The 17,150-nt window shown below is 51.1% G+C and overlaps 1 protein-coding gene across 3 annotated transcripts in view; it reads right to left on the reverse strand.

Annotated features, from left to right (window-relative positions):
- Loxhd1 (lipoxygenase homology PLAT domains 1) overlaps positions 1-17,150 on the reverse strand; it is a 135,267-nt gene that overhangs the window by 19,425 nt on the left and 98,692 nt on the right. For 2 of the 3 annotated variants that reach the window (XM_046428446.1, XM_046428444.1), the window contains 8 exons: positions 15,361-15,570; positions 15,100-15,235; positions 13,285-13,493; positions 12,253-12,438; positions 9,708-9,835; positions 6,269-6,386; positions 4,928-5,102; positions 3,240-3,425 (listed from right to left, as the gene is read on the reverse strand). In XM_046428446.1, the coding sequence (XP_046284402.1) occupies positions 3,240-3,425; positions 4,928-5,102; positions 6,269-6,386; positions 9,708-9,835; positions 12,253-12,438; positions 13,285-13,493; positions 15,100-15,235; positions 15,361-15,570 (1,348 nt within the window). The remainder of the gene's footprint in view (positions 1-3,239; positions 3,426-4,927; positions 5,103-6,268; positions 6,387-9,707; positions 9,836-12,252; positions 12,439-13,284; positions 13,494-15,099; positions 15,236-15,360; positions 15,571-17,150) is intronic. The other variant, XM_046428445.1, reaches the window with a different exon arrangement.

The following is a 17,150-nucleotide window of genomic DNA, read 5'->3' on the forward strand; positions in this document are numbered from 1 at the left end:
GAATTATAGTGCTATTGGTTGTGAGTTCAGTGTTTTTGAATAAACAATATATATTGAGTAAGAGGTTTGTAAACAGAAATACACATAAAAACAAGGTTACACATCGATCTAATTGTGACCAGAGGCTCACAGGAACTTAACGCTGTATTTCTCCAGGAGCTTCAGTATTTGCTAATTCAGTATTCACAGCAACTTTATAGAGCATAACTATCATAAATAATGAGAACCAATTATACTTGATTTATGAAATGATATCAATATTAAAGCCATGGGGACTGTTAGGGCTAAAGTAGTAAAGGACCTGAATCCTTCATTTTGTCCAAGAGAGACGTCATCTTAGGTAGGAGGAGAGAAAAAAAGAAAGGAGGAAACTTAAACATCACTGGAAACAAACACTTTACGTACCTCCAGAAATGTTCTGCACGAGCCTTTGAACATTCCTTTGGAGTACTTGAACCTCTACTTTCCTAGATTGGAAGGAAGGGTATGACATGGAGGCAGGAATGCACGAGAGGACTCTAGAAGTTCTTGAGAGACACAGACTGAGAAGGAAGGTGAGGGCAGGTATTGAAGGTGGGGCAGCCCCAGGAGAAATCATCCAAGAAGCAAAAGGCTCAGTTAGGTGGGCTCAGGATTGGATAAAATGGTGCTGGAAAGAGTGGCCTTTGTAGGCAGAAAACAGAGATGAGCCCTGATCTTCCAGAAGAAACCCTCTGCTTTTTATGCTATTGATTGAGGGTATGATGCATGGTAATCTTGACCTTCTTGCCAAGCATCTAGGTATCTACTTGCAGGCTAGAGTGAAAATAGTCAGACTTCAAGGCAAGCACCCTGGATCAGGCTGTAGAGTCCAGAGTCAACAGAAGCCAGAAGAGGGTTTAGGACCTTGAACAGATCCACACACCCAAGGCTGTCCTGTGTTTCTCCAAAACAGACATCCCCATTACCCTTACCACCTCCATGAACGGAACATACATTATGAATGGGCTTGGAATTACATTCCCCTTGGAAAAGGGAGATCATCCTAATCTACATGAAATTCTTTCCTGCCCACTTTTCTGGCTGGGTTGGGAGATGGTTGGGGAGATCTTACATCTCGTGTGTGCTTGGGCCCTGAAGGAAGGCTTAGGCAGCCTGTGAATACTGCTTCTTCCTTCTCAGGGTTCTAGTCTCTGGTTCTGTTGCTTCTGAGCTACAGGTTGTGGCAGGACAGGGTTAAAAGCCCAAGTATTGCTTAGCCCTCTCCTGGTTGGGGAGATATTAACATTTACTGAGTCCCTGATCTGCTCTTTACTGTCCTCCTGTCCCCACTCTCCACTGGCCCTGCTCATCTGACCTGTCAAGTCTCTCTACCCCTGTGGATTTACACACAGGGGCCTCAGTGCTTTTCCATTTGTCCTCATTGAGGGACCCCCTGTTGAGTGTCACGGGCTCCCCTGATCTTGTGAAGTGTCTGCAGTGGAACATAATCTTCTTGATTAGGATGATTTTATTCATCAATCAGTCAACCTCCAGCCATCCCACAACTGGTCCTAAAACCATCATGACAGATGGTGAGAAGGGTCTTTGTTTCCTTCTTGGGAAAGAGGATTCATTATGGGTATCTGAGAACATTTTATTGGTACATTCCTTTCCAAAAATTCTTGATGCCATTTGATTGGGCAGGTGGAGAAGAAGGGACCCTTGCTACAACACATTTTCCTGGATAGGGCTACCCCAGGCACCCTGATAAAAACATTGGGAGCATAGGGAAGAGAGTAGAGGAAGCTGTTCCCCATCTTCTTTTCTGAGCATCTACCACAGTGGCAGGCCAAGATGCAGAACTGTGACCGACAGGACGGGCTGGCACACAGTGTGGCAGGTCAGAACAGGCACAGAAGACCTGCAGTTGAGCGCTGGTGACATTTCAAACCCTGGAGCCTCCATATTCATTGGTTGTAGAAAAGAGGGACAATAAAGTGCTTTTGTTGCAAAAATTCACAAAGTGATTTTAAAGATCAAATGTGAGTATCTTTCATACCTCCCAGAGTTCCAGGCATCTGGGGAACATTTCAGATGTTTGGTACATGAATAACCGAATGGATGCAGGCAATAGGGAAACTGTGAAGTTTGTGAAGACACCCATTATTTTATTGCTTCAAAGAACGGCTATTTCATCTGTGTCTAATTTGAGCCTGGTCCATGTTGTGGGAAGCATTTTAACTGTTTAACCCATGTTAAAGCCAAACAGTGGGACTCATATAGGAAAAAGAGGTCACCGACTGCTGAGTTGGGTTTCATCGTTGGCCATGATGGACGGGCCTGTCTGAGGTGGGCATTTGAATGGGCAGAGGTAGAAGAGCACCAGGACCAGGACAGCTCCAGAGACAGGAAGGGGAAGACCTAGCAAAGGCTAGAGGTCTTGAGCAGACAGCTGGGCCGAGGCTGGGTTCAAAGCCAGGCCAGAGGGATGAGTTAGGAAAGCAGGATGCACTGAGGAGGGGAAGTTTAACAATGAACCATTTGACTCTAACACATAATAGAACTTACTCCTAAGACAGAGAAAATAGACCTGAAGACAGCCAATGATAACCAAAGAAATGCTGAAGTCATGAACATCACCACAGTTCCAGAGGTGACAAATTATTCCCTTGGTACTTTGCAGTTAAAAAATAAACTTCTCACTTAATTTATATTCTATTCCAGTTTATATTTACAAGTGAACTTAGACACTTTTAGGCTCACTATGAAATCTGTGGGAAGTAAATTTGATGAGATAGCTCTTCTATCTCCTCTATGTTTCTCTCTCTGTCTCTGATTTTTTTTTGGCAGTGCTAGGTACGGAACCCAGGGTCTCTCACATGCCAGACAAATGCTCTACTGCTGAGCTACTTGGAACTTGGAATCCTCCTGCCTCAGCATCCCAAGTTGATGGGATTACAAGCATGCACGACTGGGCCCAACCAGATTTAAAAAAAAAAAAAATTGTTATGTGTAAACCAAGTAGAATTCATGCTCTGACTTCACAGAGCATGAAGGCCCAGTAACCACCCAGGGAGAATTCAGGAGGAGCTAAGCTTCCTTTCCAATGCATAGAAAGGCACCCACTGATAGGAGCGTCAAATGGCATGATTCCCCGCCTTGCATTGCCTGCTGGGCTGCTGGAGTGACGGAGCTGCCAGGCAGGCAAGGAAGGCTTCCCGTGCTGCAGGGAGCCAAGGGCTGCCCTTCCCACAACCCTGACCTTGAACGGGAGCTACCTTTGTTGTCATGCCAGACCCTCAGCTTGCAGAGGTGACCCAAGCTCAGCATGTCAGAGAAGTTGAAGGTGTCTGTGTTGTTCCGCTCAAACTTGTTCCAGTTGGCCGACTGCTTCAGGGCCAGGGTTCCGCTGTCCCCATTCTCCCCAAAGATGATGATGAACACGTTGGCATCCGTGCCTGCTCCTGGAGGGAGTGCAAAGTGAGGCTCTGGGTACCAGTCTCTGGGACATACCATGCCCTTGCCCTGGCTTTGCTCCTGATCTCCTCAGAGGATCAAGGCATGTAGATGGACAGAGTTCAGAGGTGGCAGGACCAAGGGGAAGGTCAGAAAGGACTGGTAAGAGTCCTGGAACTCCCAGGTCTCCAGTTCTGTGTTTTGCCTTCTCTTTGTGTCTTGTATAGGCTTCTGGTCTAACTGCAGTCATAGTAACTGTGAATATTTTGGACAGAAATGCATCTATTTCTGGGAAGTGCTCCCAAACTTAAAAGGCACGCCATATAGACTGGATCTGCAGTTAAAAATATAAGCTGCCGCCTGTATGGTGTGGATTCAGAAGAAAGTTCCGCACTCCTTAAATCTACTTTTGACATTTCCACTGGAGCTTCATATCATTTGCTTAAGCTGGATAAAGGTTTTGACCCCAGGCCAAAAGCAAGTGCTTCTGGAAGAAGTGGCTCGGTGAAGCTTTTCTGGAACATTCTTAAGGCATAGAGGGCCTTGAAAACGTGGATACTTGGAACCTCAAGTCATAAGGATAAAGTCTTCATTGTGGGGAGCAGAGGGAGAAGGGAGGTACCCTGAACAAATTACATCAGATTTATCTGCCCATCATTTATGCCCACGATTCTACTACGAGAGCTTCACTTCTTTGCCTAAAGTCTTCTCTGTTGAAATGTAAGCTACCATGGCCACCACATTCATCCTCCATAGTCACTTAGAATCAGTGTGAATGAATTTGCCCAATTCCTTGCAACAGCTCCTGGAGAGTGGGCTTGGCACAGGGGAGGGGAGGTAGGAGGTGTTGCCTCCATGGCTAGATCAGTCTGGTCCTTGTCACCTCCATTTTTGACATACTAGTACTTTTGCTTAGAAGGCTCTGAGTGTCCCAACTACCTCAGTGACTTTTGCTCGTGTTTCTGGATCTGACTTTGGCATCACCCTTGGGAAGTCCCCATGACCTCATCCCTGATGCTCAGGTAGATAAGGTGCGCCTCTCTGAGTTCCCCAGTACAGTCAGAACTGTGAGGTCCCTGAGAATCACACCTCTGTCCTATGTCCTAAGATCCAAGGCCAAAGCCAGCACACAGGGGATGGCCACTAAGCACGTGAATGTGAAAGGGTGCCCCAGGTCCCCGAGATGCAAAGCACCTGGGTGGGGGGCACCAGTCCACAGCAGGCAGATGGTAGGCTGTGGGTCTGGCTTTTCAAAAGCATGGGCCATACCCCCACCCACACACCAACGTTCTCTTCTACTTCCCTGAGGGAGCAGGGAAGGGACCCATTCTGTCATTGGAAGGAACTATTTTGTCTAGGCAGAAAGTGACCGACTGTGGAAGTGACTTGGATTGACTCGCTTTTGGAAGGCCATCTGAAGAAAAGAGTGCCCTGCCCGGAAACAAGGTCCTGAGCCAAAACTTTCTGGTGAGGACAAAGGCAGCGGGAGTTGGGAGGGGCCCCAGCCCACCCAGGATGTTGCTGGTCTTCACGGTGACGGTGTAGGACGTCCACTCCATCATCTCCTCCTCGTCGATGACAGCGCACATTTCACACACCAGGGTCTTCTTACCCTTCCGCTGGGACAGCCAGTCTCCGTAGTAGAACATGGTCAGATCGCCAGTGTTCATGTTCTTCAGGAGGATCTGGGGAGGGACCCCGTGTGGAAAGGCCCTCCCTCACCTACCAGCCCCCCTGCAACGCAGCCCCTCCACATCCCAGAGACCAAGGTCCCAGAGATGGGAGGAGCAGCTGCCGACACCTGGGCCTTGGAATCCCAGGCTCCGGGAGAGGTCAGTGCCGTCGTTCTCAGCCCTGAGTCCGGGTCTCTGTTGTGGCAGCCCCCAGGACACTACTGCATATTGTGACCAGCGTGTTGGGGAGCCCAGGACCCAGGTGACACTGAGGCTGTGTCTGCAGGACTGTCATCTTTGTCACCAGAGCCATTGTCCTTGCTGTGAGGGGCGCTGAAGGCTTGGGGGCCACTCAAGGCATGGTGGACCCTGGCATCACAGTAGTTCCCAACAACATGCATCCTGCTTGGCCCCAGGCTCTGGGAACCTCCTCTCTGCTCCACAACAGGGTGGGTCAGTGGCCTCCTTGGGGAAGCCCAGAGGCCAGGTCCCCATGAGGCAGGGGGAGTTGAGGAAGCCCTGAAAGCAAGGTCCTAAGAGGAGGATCAAGCTGCCTTCTTCCCATGGGGGACATTGAGCTTGTGCATATGAGTGGCGTGTGTGAGAGCACAGGGAGGGCCTGGCCTGGGGCAGGACCAGGAAACCCAGCTGCAGCTGTGAAGATGTCACTATGCCAGCCCTGAGGCTGCTCCCAGCCACTGAGAGCCCAGGACCTGGGTGGGCTGCCTGGGTGGGCTGCCACGCCCCCTGTGGGACAGGTAGGGTAGACCAAGAGGCAGCCACCACACTCTGGAGCGCAGGGGCACCAGCTCCCTGGCCATCCTGCCTGAGGGTCCCACTGTGACAGTCTGTCTGTCCTGGTTCTTGCTGCTCCCGTCTTGACCTCCCAACCCACGTCCCAGAGAAAGCCCAAGCCAGGCCTCCCCTCACCCCAGGCGGTGGCCATGTTCTGTTCACAACTCATGCTGTCTGTCTGCTCCGGAAGCTGACCAGACTCTCACTGGACACCTGAAACTACGTCCCCTGATTAATTCACGCCAAAGGGCAAATTGGATTTCATGGCTGGGCTCATGTCATCACCCTCTTCAGTGACATTTGTTAACAAATGTCCACTGATGACCCAAAATAACAGGGAGGAGGGGCAGACAGTGCCTAGAAGGGAGAGTGAGGGTCCTCACCCTTTCCAGGAACCACTCGGGCCGGCTGCCCAGGCCATCGATGCGGATGCGCATCTTGGTGAAGGGAGCGATGTCCAGGATCTCCATGATGAAGGTGTCGTTCTGCTCCCGCTCGAACCTGGGGGTGGGGAGCAGAGCCTGAAGAGGGGAAGCCGGCCACGGCCAGAGACCAGATTTGGGATAAGCCCCCACCTCTTGCACTCCAGATATATTTGGTGGGTAGAAATGGCTCTGAGCCAAGAGCTACTAGTTCTGGGTTCTAATCATGTTCTGCTAAGTCACCTGGAACACTTCCAGAATGACACTAACCCTGCAATCTCACAAAACTTTCATGGGGACCAAATGGATGTGAAAACAACTTTAAAAGCCAAAAGAATTTCAAACCTGAAAAGCTTTAAATGAGATTCTGAGTGACAGGGCCACCACGAGTGATGGGGCAGGTTGGGCACTGCACAACTATAGAAGGCATCATTCATATTTTTCTATGTGCAATCTGCACCACTGAACACAGTGGCCCGGGATTGGGTAATGCTAAGGGCACCTGTAAAGTGGTGGCAAATAGAAAGTAATGCGGCTTTTGTTGCTATTATTATTTTTGTGCTGAATGACCTCATCATCTCAGAGAGGCTCTGTCTTTATTCCTCACTGCTGCTCCCACACTGCCACATGTACAATGTGACCTTCAATGGTGACTGATTGCTTGGCTGCTGACTGATGCCAGGTGATACTGTTGATAAGCCCTTCGGAGTGATGCAGGTGGCCCTGAAGAGACAGCTCTGAGTGGCAATTGTTATGCTTCCTTGGATACAAGGCATATTTATAAAAAGAGGCCACAGCCAGCGGGGGCTGAGACCGCAAGTGCTGCTGAGGGAGAAGGATGCCTCCTCTTAGCGGCAGCAGGGGATCGGAGCCCGCCCTCTCTTGGTGACTTGCCCATATGCATTTATGACGATTAGAAGTGAGAAGCTCTCCAAAGTTGGGGCTGCGGCTGGGGATGCTGTGGACCAAGCTGAGTTCTGGCCTTTGGGTCCAGCCTACCCACAGCCTTCTCTGATCACATGGCCTCTTTTATTAGGGGGTGCATACCCAGCATTGAACTCAGGGCCACTCGACCACTGAGCCACATCCCCAGCCCTATTTTGTGTTTTATTTAGAGACAGGGTCTCACTGAGTTGCTTAGTACCTCGCTGTTGTGGAGGCTGGCTTTGAACTCATGATTCTCCTGCCTCAGCCTCCCCAGCCACTAGGTGTGTGTTACTGCACCCAGCCACATGGCCTCTCTTGGGAAGTGCATGTCCTTGAACACCATCAAGCCATGACTGTGACCTATGCCCTGTGGGTCTTTCTATCCAAGACACCAGTCAAGATGCAGACACCCATCTCAAGGACCCCAGGAGCCTGGTGAAACCTCTGCCACATGCAAATACAATAAGACAGCACAGGCCACAGGGAAGAGCCCTGGGCTGGCCAACAGCCAAAAATCGTGGTCCTGCTCACAAAATAGATCTTCATTCAGAGAAACCCTTGAACTAACAGGGGCCTGGAAGCATTGGCAATATGGCTATATTGATAGTGATGGGATTTTGGATTTCAAGTAACTTTTGGAATTTGGATACTCCCAGAGGTGATATCTACCCCCTGTCCCACCAGTGATTATGCCCTGGACATCTACACAGTAAGGGGGAGTGTGGGAGGGAGATAGGTAGCCAGAGAAAATCCAGGAATTAAGGGTTGGATGGAGGTTACAGTGGCTGTAGAGGTGAAGACCAGAGGGACTGAGCACACACAGGGCACAGGGACAACAAGCCAGACCACGCATGACAACAGAGCTGACACCCACAGCTTCCACAGTCACCTCTCAGGGAGCCCAAGGCTCTATAGAGATTGGCTCAGGATGGTCAAGACCTGGTTGGTGACTGCCAGTTCCCCGTTTTTGTTCCTGTTCCCAGCTCAAGACCAACCAGAGAGACCCACTGTGCTCTACAATCCAATCACACAGGATACCCGCATTCTTCCTAGTGCACCTCCAGCCTCAAGTAACCCTTCACTAGAAAGCTTCTCACCTCTTCTGACAGCCTGTGAGCCCCTGACATACCAAGTGATGGTGACTGACCCCCTTGCAGCAACAAACTCTGAAGAAATGGCCTTTGATCTTCGTTTATTCCCACAACTGCCTGAGTTTAAATCCCAATAATTTCCCTTCTTACTAGCTGTGCAACCTTGGGCAAGTTACTGTATCTCTCTGTGTCTCAGGCACCTTATTGTAGAGTGGAGAAGCTAACGGTGCAATCTACAGGGGGTGTTGTGAGTTAACATAGATCAAAAGGCACTTTCCACAGCACTTGGCTTAATCAATGTTCATTATCATCCTCATGGCTAGTTGCTCCAGGGAGAAAGAATTCCAGAAGGAACCAGGAGCTGGGTAATGAGAGGGCAGAAGTGCTAAGAAGAGGCAGGGAAATCTCCTTAGCACAGCCCCGGGAGGAGCTGCAGAGGGTTTTAAGGTGCCAGGGGCCAGGATGTTTGAAGGACAATGGCTGAGCATGGAAAACCAACTCAAACCCCTGCTGTCTAAAGGGTGGTCCAATGCCCGGCACCGACCAAGCACTCCAGGAAGCCCATCTTACTGTCCTTCCTAGTCCCCATTTTAAGGGAACCTCATGCTCAAGACTGAAGCCCATCTGGGTGCAGTTCCCAGTGCCGCGGCATCCTGGAGCATTATGACCTCCCCTCTCTGTGACTCAGTTGTCTCACCTGTAAAATGGGGGTGATGGTCAGTGTCCTCAGGGGGCCGTGGAAAAGACTGGGAGTTGCCATGCCTGGCTCAGAACCATGCCTGGCACCCACCAGCCCCTGTGAAGAACGGCAGTAGCTCTTCTGTGCACCTGGGGTGGGAGGTGCCATGGATGCAGGGCTGGGCCCTCCAGAACATGACCCCTTCCCAGGCCCGAGCCAGTGCTCATTCTTTTCTTTTCTTTTTTTAATGTTTTGGAAATGGATTGATTTTTGTTTTGCAATTGTTTTAGGTAGAAAATTGCAAAAAAAAAAAAGAAGAAGAAGAATTTTGTGTACCCTTCCCCCAACTTTCGCTAAAGTCTGCATCTTATGGTCCCTTAAGCAAAGAAATTAGCAAGGATACAGCACTAGCAAATATAGATCTTGCATTGGGCTTTTTTTTTTTAATGACCAAATAGAAAAATAAAAAAGAAGGAAAGGAGAACTTGTCTGGGTGAGGTGGTCCAGGAAGGCTCCCGGGAAAGGTGGGCTTGAGCTGGCTTTCGAAAGAGAAAGTATTGAGACAGGGTGACAAAGGTGTGGCTGGAAGGTCCCACAGTGTGCAGGGTGTGGGAGACTCTCTGCTCACACTGAGGCCAGCTGGGGCAGAGGATGGAGGGCTGGATGGGAGGAGGGGAGAGGGGCAGGGGCCCTCTTGGGGTACCTGGCCTTCTTTTTGTCCAGCTGCACCTCCTCTGTGCTCCCGTTGATGCCATAGAGGGTCATGAAGATGTTGGAGTCGGTGCCCCCACCGACCACGTCGCCTGTCCACACTGTCATTTCATAAAGCACCTGCCACGGGAGGGACAGGGTCTTAAGCCTCAGGCGCCTCGACAACTCGCCCAACTTGCCTCAGTCTCCCTGGGAAAGAAGACGCACTCGCCGAGCTCCAAGAAGAGCCCCCCCACCAAGCAACGGGGAGAGCCTGGGGATCAAGAGCCAGGCCCTGCCCCTCGCAGGCCCCAGCCAGCCCTGGAGAGCTCGGCCTGGCAGAGGGCTGGCTGTGTGGCCTGAAGCCGAGGTGCACCCAGTCTCTGTCAGTCCAACCACAGTGGGAGGGCAGTGGCCTTTGAAATCACCCAGAGCTCATTTGAATCCCAGATCTGCCACCTGCCAGCTGTTGACCCTGGGCAGATCCTGCCAGCTGCCAGCCCGTTTCCCTGTGGTGAGGCACAGACTAGAGTGGGCTATGGACAGTTCGTATCCCGTGCCCAGCCCTGGGCCTGCCTTGGGGTTGGCTCCAGATCCAGGTGTCCCCACTTCCCTCCACAGCCGGCTTACACTGAGGTCGTGGGCAAGGGGTGCCCTTGGGAGTGACTTCTGAAGGATCTCGGCCTCAAGCCATTGGTGAACAGGACAATTGTCTATTTACAGAACTTTTGCTTTAGATCCGGATTTTGCTCTTTTGCCTCAGGTTTGCTCCAAAAAGGATGAAATCCCTGCAGCTGTCCCCACGGCCCTGCCCTGGCTCTTCCTGTGAGAGGCAGCCTGGTGGCAAGAGGCAACACCCAATCGGATGTTCTGGGGTGTCCCTGGGGCTGGGCTCGTCCTCCATTCTCCCTCGAGAGGAGAATCCAGACTGACAGCAGGGTTAGATGCTCAGCAGAGGAGGCGGAAAGCCAGGCTGATGGCTCCTTTGAAAAGCCCTGGCCCTCTCCTTCCCCCGTGGCTGCCTCCTCCTGCCTTCACCCCAATGGCAATACCCCATGCTGCTGCACCTGCTGGAGGCTTTTCTAGCAGCATCTAGAATCTTCCCCAGGACCCTGCAGGTTTAGCTCTATCACGTGCAGGCCCCACCCACAGGGCTCAGGGCCACTCTCAGGGGGAATGCTGGACAGCTCTCCTGCTTTGCCCAGAGCCCCCTATGCTGCCCATCAAGGGCACTCATGGTGGGCAGGAGGGGCTACTGTGGACACACATGGGAGCCTAATGCTTTCTTGCTCTTATCCAGACAGGCATAAAAAAATAGAATGATCAAAACAAGTGCGTTGGTGGCCCCATGGAGACCGGCCTCTGAGGGCTGGCCCTGTTGCCCCTGTGTTCTCTGCATCTACCTTCCTCTCCTTTACACAGATGTGTCCCTTTTTATGTAACTGGTGTGTTTCCAAAAAGAGACAGAAGCAGGGCTCCTGTAAATCCGGTCTGGTATCAAGTGTCCTGGGGAGAAGGCCAGTCCAAAGAGCCCTGTGGTTCTTTGTACAGTGACAGAGCTGTGTTCTTTTGTTCTGTGAATAGCAGGGGTATGGAGCTGGATTTTCCTGGACTACAGAGCTGGGAGGAGGCGTGGCTGCCCAGTGTGGGTGGGGCCCGCACAGGCGCACCCAGCTGGCAAGCGGGTCAGTGCGTTGGGCCCTGGCTGAGTGGCAGCTCACCCACACCGTCCAGCCGGCCACAGAAGGTGTCTGGGAAGCAGGGGGCTGGCTGTACCGTGGAACGTTCTGCTCCCTACTCTTCTGCAGAGGAGGCACAGGCACCCCTGCTCCTGCCTGTCAGGGATTTTAGAATCCAGGACTCAGACCCTTCTGCCATTTCCATGCCCAAGATTAGCAGGGCCTCTCGGCTCAGTCCTTACTTTTGGGGGATGGCCGAGCCAGCCATGAGTTTAGATTCAGTGACAGAGATAAGGGCTGGGGTTTCTGTTGATCCCATAGCTTATGAGACAGAGAGACACCACAGGGTCAGGCCATCAACTGACCGTGGGTCCTTGGGTTCCAGCCACCTATCCTGTGTCCTGCCTGGCCCTAGCCTGAGTTCATACAACTTGCCAAAAGTCATTTGGCCAGCTAGAACAAGGACAGGGGTACGTAGCTTCCGCCTTCTCCCAGCCAAGGAGAGTCTCATTTCCTGTGCTGTGAGACCAGAGTATCTCAAGTGCCATCTTTCTCTGTGCCCAGGCTGGTGGTGCTGGTGGAGCACCCTGGGAGAACAGCAACCCTGCATGTCTATGCTGAGCTGTTACCTTTGAGAGCTCTTCTACAGATTGTTCATGACCTTGTTTATAACCTAACACGAAACCAAGGCCCAGTAAGGCTAAGTGATTTGCCCAAGGTCACACAGCAGTAGACCAAAGAGAGCCCTCTCCTTGTTCCTAACACAGTGAGTCTAACCAGTATGCCAGGCTAGAGTGCCTCAGTGATGAGTCTCCTACCTCCCCACTTGATCTCCCCTGCTGGTCCCTACCTACAAGGCACATCACAGTGTCCCCACACCTTCACCCCGATGTTCACCACCATGGCATCCAGCAGGTCAAAAACACGAGAGGTGACCCCGTCGCCCCGGTCCTTGGCAAGCCAGCAGTTACAGCAGAGTGTGTACTTGATGCCCTGGGTGGGCACTGCCAAGCACAGCTCTTCCACCAGCCAGCAGCTCTCGGGGGAGGCTCCATCATGGCCCAGCTAGGAAGAGACAGACCCGCCTGTGAGGATCTGGGTACAACCGGGAAGATAGTCCTTTCTGTTCAAAGTCCCCTTCCCTGTCCCGTGGCCCCACTCCCAACGTTTCCTTGCAGTGTGATGGGCACCCACTGGTCCAAGGCCCTCCCACAAATGAGATTTTACAGATCTCATTAAGGTCTCTAAGCAGATGACTTTGAGTTAATCAAAGAATGACTCTGGCTCATCAGGTGAGCCCTTGAAAAGAGGATCTGAATGTTGGGGATAGAAGAAGTCCAGGGGGTCTGAAGCAGAGGGAATGGTCTCCTATTGGTCTTGAACAAGGACACCACCATGTTTTGGAGAGAGCCACATGGTGGGGAATGGCAGGCAAACACTGGGAACTGAAGCCTTCCATCCTAACAACCCCAAGAAAATGGATTTGGTCACTAGGACTCCAAGCCTTAAAGATCACAGCTCTGGCTGCAACTTGCTGTCATTACAGTGAGCCCTTCAGAAGTGGACCTGCTAATGCACATCCGGAATGTGTCTGGGAAGCAGGAGGGTGGCCACAAGAGACCATCCACTGATTAACTTGGTGAGAATTTGTTACATGGTGATTAAAAAAGAATTAACACACAGGGCATCTCCACTGGATGGGTAGAGAATGGGAACCAGAGAGGCAGGAGACTCACCCAAGGTCACCCAGCTCTTTGATGGAGGAGGCTGGGAGGTCTCCCTCTGCTTCCTGGTCTGAGGGGCTCCAAGTCATTGCTCTTCCTGACCCCCAACCCCCCACCTACCCCAGGTCTTAGTCATCTCCTTCCTTCTCTGCAGTGGTCACCATCACAGGGCCCCAAAGGCCAGCACCTCTATTTTCTTGATGGTGCCCACGTCCAAGCCTCCGACGTAGAACTCCTCTACTGAGCCGCAGGCAAAGCCCCTCTTCCCCTGGGGGTAATCCAGCCAGATGCGGTTGCTGCGTTCGTCCTCCTCTCCGATGAGTAAGATGAAGGCTCGGCTATCCGTGGCCGCGTCCTTGTGCTTCCCAGTGGTCACTGATACGTAGTAGGGAATGACTGCAAGAGATGGTGGCAGCCCAGCCTCACAATGGGCTGGCGGGCAGGATGCACTACACAGGCCTAGAGATGCAATGGCCACTGGAGACCACTGCCCTTGGCTCCTTCAGAGCCCAGAACAAGAAAACTTCCCAGTGGAGGAGTTCCCGCTGATGTCTACACTCCAGGGAACGGGGGAGTTGGTAACTCCCAGCGTGAGTACAAAGAGAGTGTCCTTGTCACTGGTTTGGAGTGTCAAGCTTAGGAGAGCCCTTTTGGCCAATTGTCTTGAACCCAGCACTACCAGGTAGGAAGGTCAGAACAATGGCCTCTGTCCACGTGCAGGAGTTACAGGGCAAAAGGGCTTCCACGGTCAGCAAAAATGAGGTCAGCAAAAGTGAGTTCTTATAGAGAGGAATTTGGGGAAGAGTAACAGAAATGTATTGTATATACATATATCATGTGGTAGAGGAAAGTTCTAGAAGATATCCATTTCCAAGCCAAACTAGACTAATCAGCATACCAACTTGCTCAGTGGGCATGGCATAGATTTCTAGTTTCGCTCTCGCATCACTCCCCTTGAAGCTATTAGGGAGTTACAGGCCAGCAGGTGTTGTAGGGAAAACCTTATTTAAAGGGTCTGAGTCTCCTTGGAATGTGGGTGGGATGGCTGCAGTTCCAAGAGCCATCTTAGAGTCATGGGCAAGCTTTAGGATGCAAGCCATTTGTAAGGTTGCCAGGGTGACCAGGTTGAGGGAACCTGTTGCCTGATGTCACTGGAGCTGCTGGATTAGTTCCAGATGGCCTACTTCCAAACTTTCATGAAAGGAAAAAAAAAAATCTGCATTCCTTTAAGCCACTATCTCCAGGGCACTGTCATTTGCAGTTACTGATTGATAGCTATTTGGAAATCCTTCTCCTGGACCATCTTCCTCAGTAGGTTGGGGGACACTGCCCTGGCACAGTGGGTTTAGAATATACAATCTGTGTCTCTGAAAAGTTTTCAAATTAGCCCTTTGTGGGATAACATGAGATGTTTTCTGTACCTGTGTTTCCCTGTTTTATCTCCACAAGGAGAGCCCTCAGGCCTTTCCACAGATCATACTGCTTAGCTAAGGAGGAGCATTTTGTGGGGCGGGGGTCCTGTCGTTTATTCACAGGGTGAGAGGTACTGTGTAAATAGATAGCTCTCTTTGCCCAACCCCACAGACCCACCACGTGGTCTCCTGGAGGGGACACTAGCACACTCTTACACTTAAGGGATTGAAAGTAAAGTAGTGTATTTAAATGTTCAGTAGACAAATCTAGAACCACCTTATCTCAAAAGTCTTGTTGGCAAGGTGAACTTGTCAGGGAATTATGATGCTGTTTTACGGAAGAAGAAAAATCTGAAGCTGAGAGACTGATTTGTCCAAAGCTGGGTTTATTGTCAGAACCAGAAAAGGAACTTACGTCCCCAACCAACCAGCTTGGGACCTCTTTCCCTGTTCCTACCACACCTGACATAGTATTTTGTGTGCCTGAGTACATTGTCAACCAGCAGGGGATTCCCACTGCGGCTTCTGGCTTCTGTCTGGTTTCCCCAGGCCCTCTGGACTGAATCTGTGTTCTGAGAGTCTCATCTTACCTGGGCCGTCCTGAACATAGTCAGCCATGGGCCCCGTTACAGTGGCGATGTCCACATCCGCCATCTTGGAGCTCAGGGCAATCTCCCAGAAGTCAGCGGGACTGCTGCAGTTGCTACTGCGGTCCCCAGTGTACTCCTGTCCAGAAAAGCATCACCCAGGCCTGTTACAGCTCAACATCTTCTACTTCAAGAACCCTCCCTGGGTATAAAGATGGTGATGGGACATGGCTGAGCCAAGGCCCTGACCATCCCTCACTGTACCTTCTCGTAAAAGAGCCTCTCCAGCCGTCCATCCTCCTTCTTCAGGGACAGCCAGCGCCCACACAGGAACAGGAACTCGTCCTCATTGGTGTCGTTCCAGATCTCCACCTTCTCCACATACCAGTCTGCACACCATTTGGTGTTATCATGGCGCAGCTTGATCTTGTAGATGACGCCCAGGTCAGCAGCCTCAATGATGAAAGTGTCGGCCTGGGGAGTCCATGGGGGGACTTGGTGGGGAGCACTCCACTTCATCCCACTCCAACCCCATCCTTTCAGGGCCTTCCACCCTCCTTCATTATTGGGCTGAACAGATCCTATCTGGGGAAACCTCCAGGTCCAAATCCCTGAGTGATTGATCTCCAAGTTCAAGGCCTTACTTCCATAATGGCCCCATTACAGTCCACTCATGTATGCAATTCCTTGGAGAAAACTGCCTCTGCCCAAATTTCTCTTGGGATAAACTCGTGGGTATTTGGAAGATGGACTCTGATGTGAGGGGGTGGCATCTAATGGCCATGACAGTGACAGATGAGTGATGCTTGGCCTAGACCTGTTAACTTGATACACTAGAAATTGAGTTCACTGGAGTAGAAATGGGCATACCCTGCGGCCCAGCACTTCCCCTTCATTGCATCTGTTTTAGAAGAAGACTTTCATATGTGCCTAAGAATGCTTATGCAGGACAAGTCTACAGTGGGAAACCGGAAGCCAGCTGAGGCTCCATTCTTGGGGAACAGCTAAACAACTCTGGCACAGCCTTGCCTGTGGAATGGATGTGTGTGGTGGTGTCAAAGAAGAGCCAACTCCTTCTACGTTTGAATATCCTGACACAGAAAGATTGCCAAGGCATCCCACTGAATGCCAAAGGCAAGTGCAGGAGTATTTATATAGCATGATGCCTTTTATGTAAAAAAGTGAAACCACAGAATGGCATTGTCCGTTTTCTATGGGAGCATGTCCATGTACTCAGAGAAAGCATTAGGAAAGGTGTGGAGACAGGAAAAAGCATGGAACTTTCTGGAAACTGAGCTCAGTGATTTGTCAGGAACATTCCAGGCAGGCCACTCAGGATAGGTCAGGAAGGTCTGCAAGTCATGTGAAGGATTCGGGTGAGATCTGGGATCTATGGGGACCCCTGAAGGACTAAAATGTGTGAGTGACTCTAACAGCTTTGGACAGGGTAATTGAGGGAAGCAGAAGAAGATGGATTGGCTGGTGGGGCCTGGAGCAGAGACACCAGGCCCGTTCAGTAAGTGAGGCGAGAAGGGGAGGGGCTGAGTCGCCACGGAGCAGACTCAACTGACCCGAGGATATTTAGAGGGGAGAATCTCCCAGAACTGGCGATTGATTGGATGTAGGTGGGAAGGGGGTGCTGATAGGAAAAGGGTTTTAAGGGGTGACTCCTAGGTTCCCATGCAAGTGACTAGAGAAATGGAAGCTTTTAGATGCCCAGCAGTGAACTTCAGTTCCTATAAATAGTAACCGATCCAGAGGAAGCTCCAGCTCTCCTGATGGAGCATCAAAACCAGCAGATGGGAGGAGAAAGTGATGAGGTACTTCACAGGTTTTAATTCGGTTGACGGTCACAGTGACTCAATGTCAACTCTATTTTATGTGGAGGAAGCTGAGGCATGGAGTTGCTAAGTAACTTGCTCAAGATCACTCAGCTAATAAGTATTAGAACCAGGATCTGAATTCAGGTGATCAGACCCCAGCGTCTGGCACTGCTTCATCCCTGACCCCAAGGACATCACATGAATCCATTTGACCTCTTTGGCATTCTATTT

The sequence above is a fragment of the Marmota monax genome, unplaced genomic scaffold (assembly GCF_021218885.2).
Source record: "Marmota monax isolate L192 unplaced genomic scaffold, Marmota_monax_Labrador192_F-V1.1 WCK01_AAM20220418_F8-fsc00031, whole genome shotgun sequence".
Lineage (NCBI taxonomy): Eukaryota > Metazoa > Chordata > Mammalia > Rodentia > Sciuridae > Marmota > Marmota monax.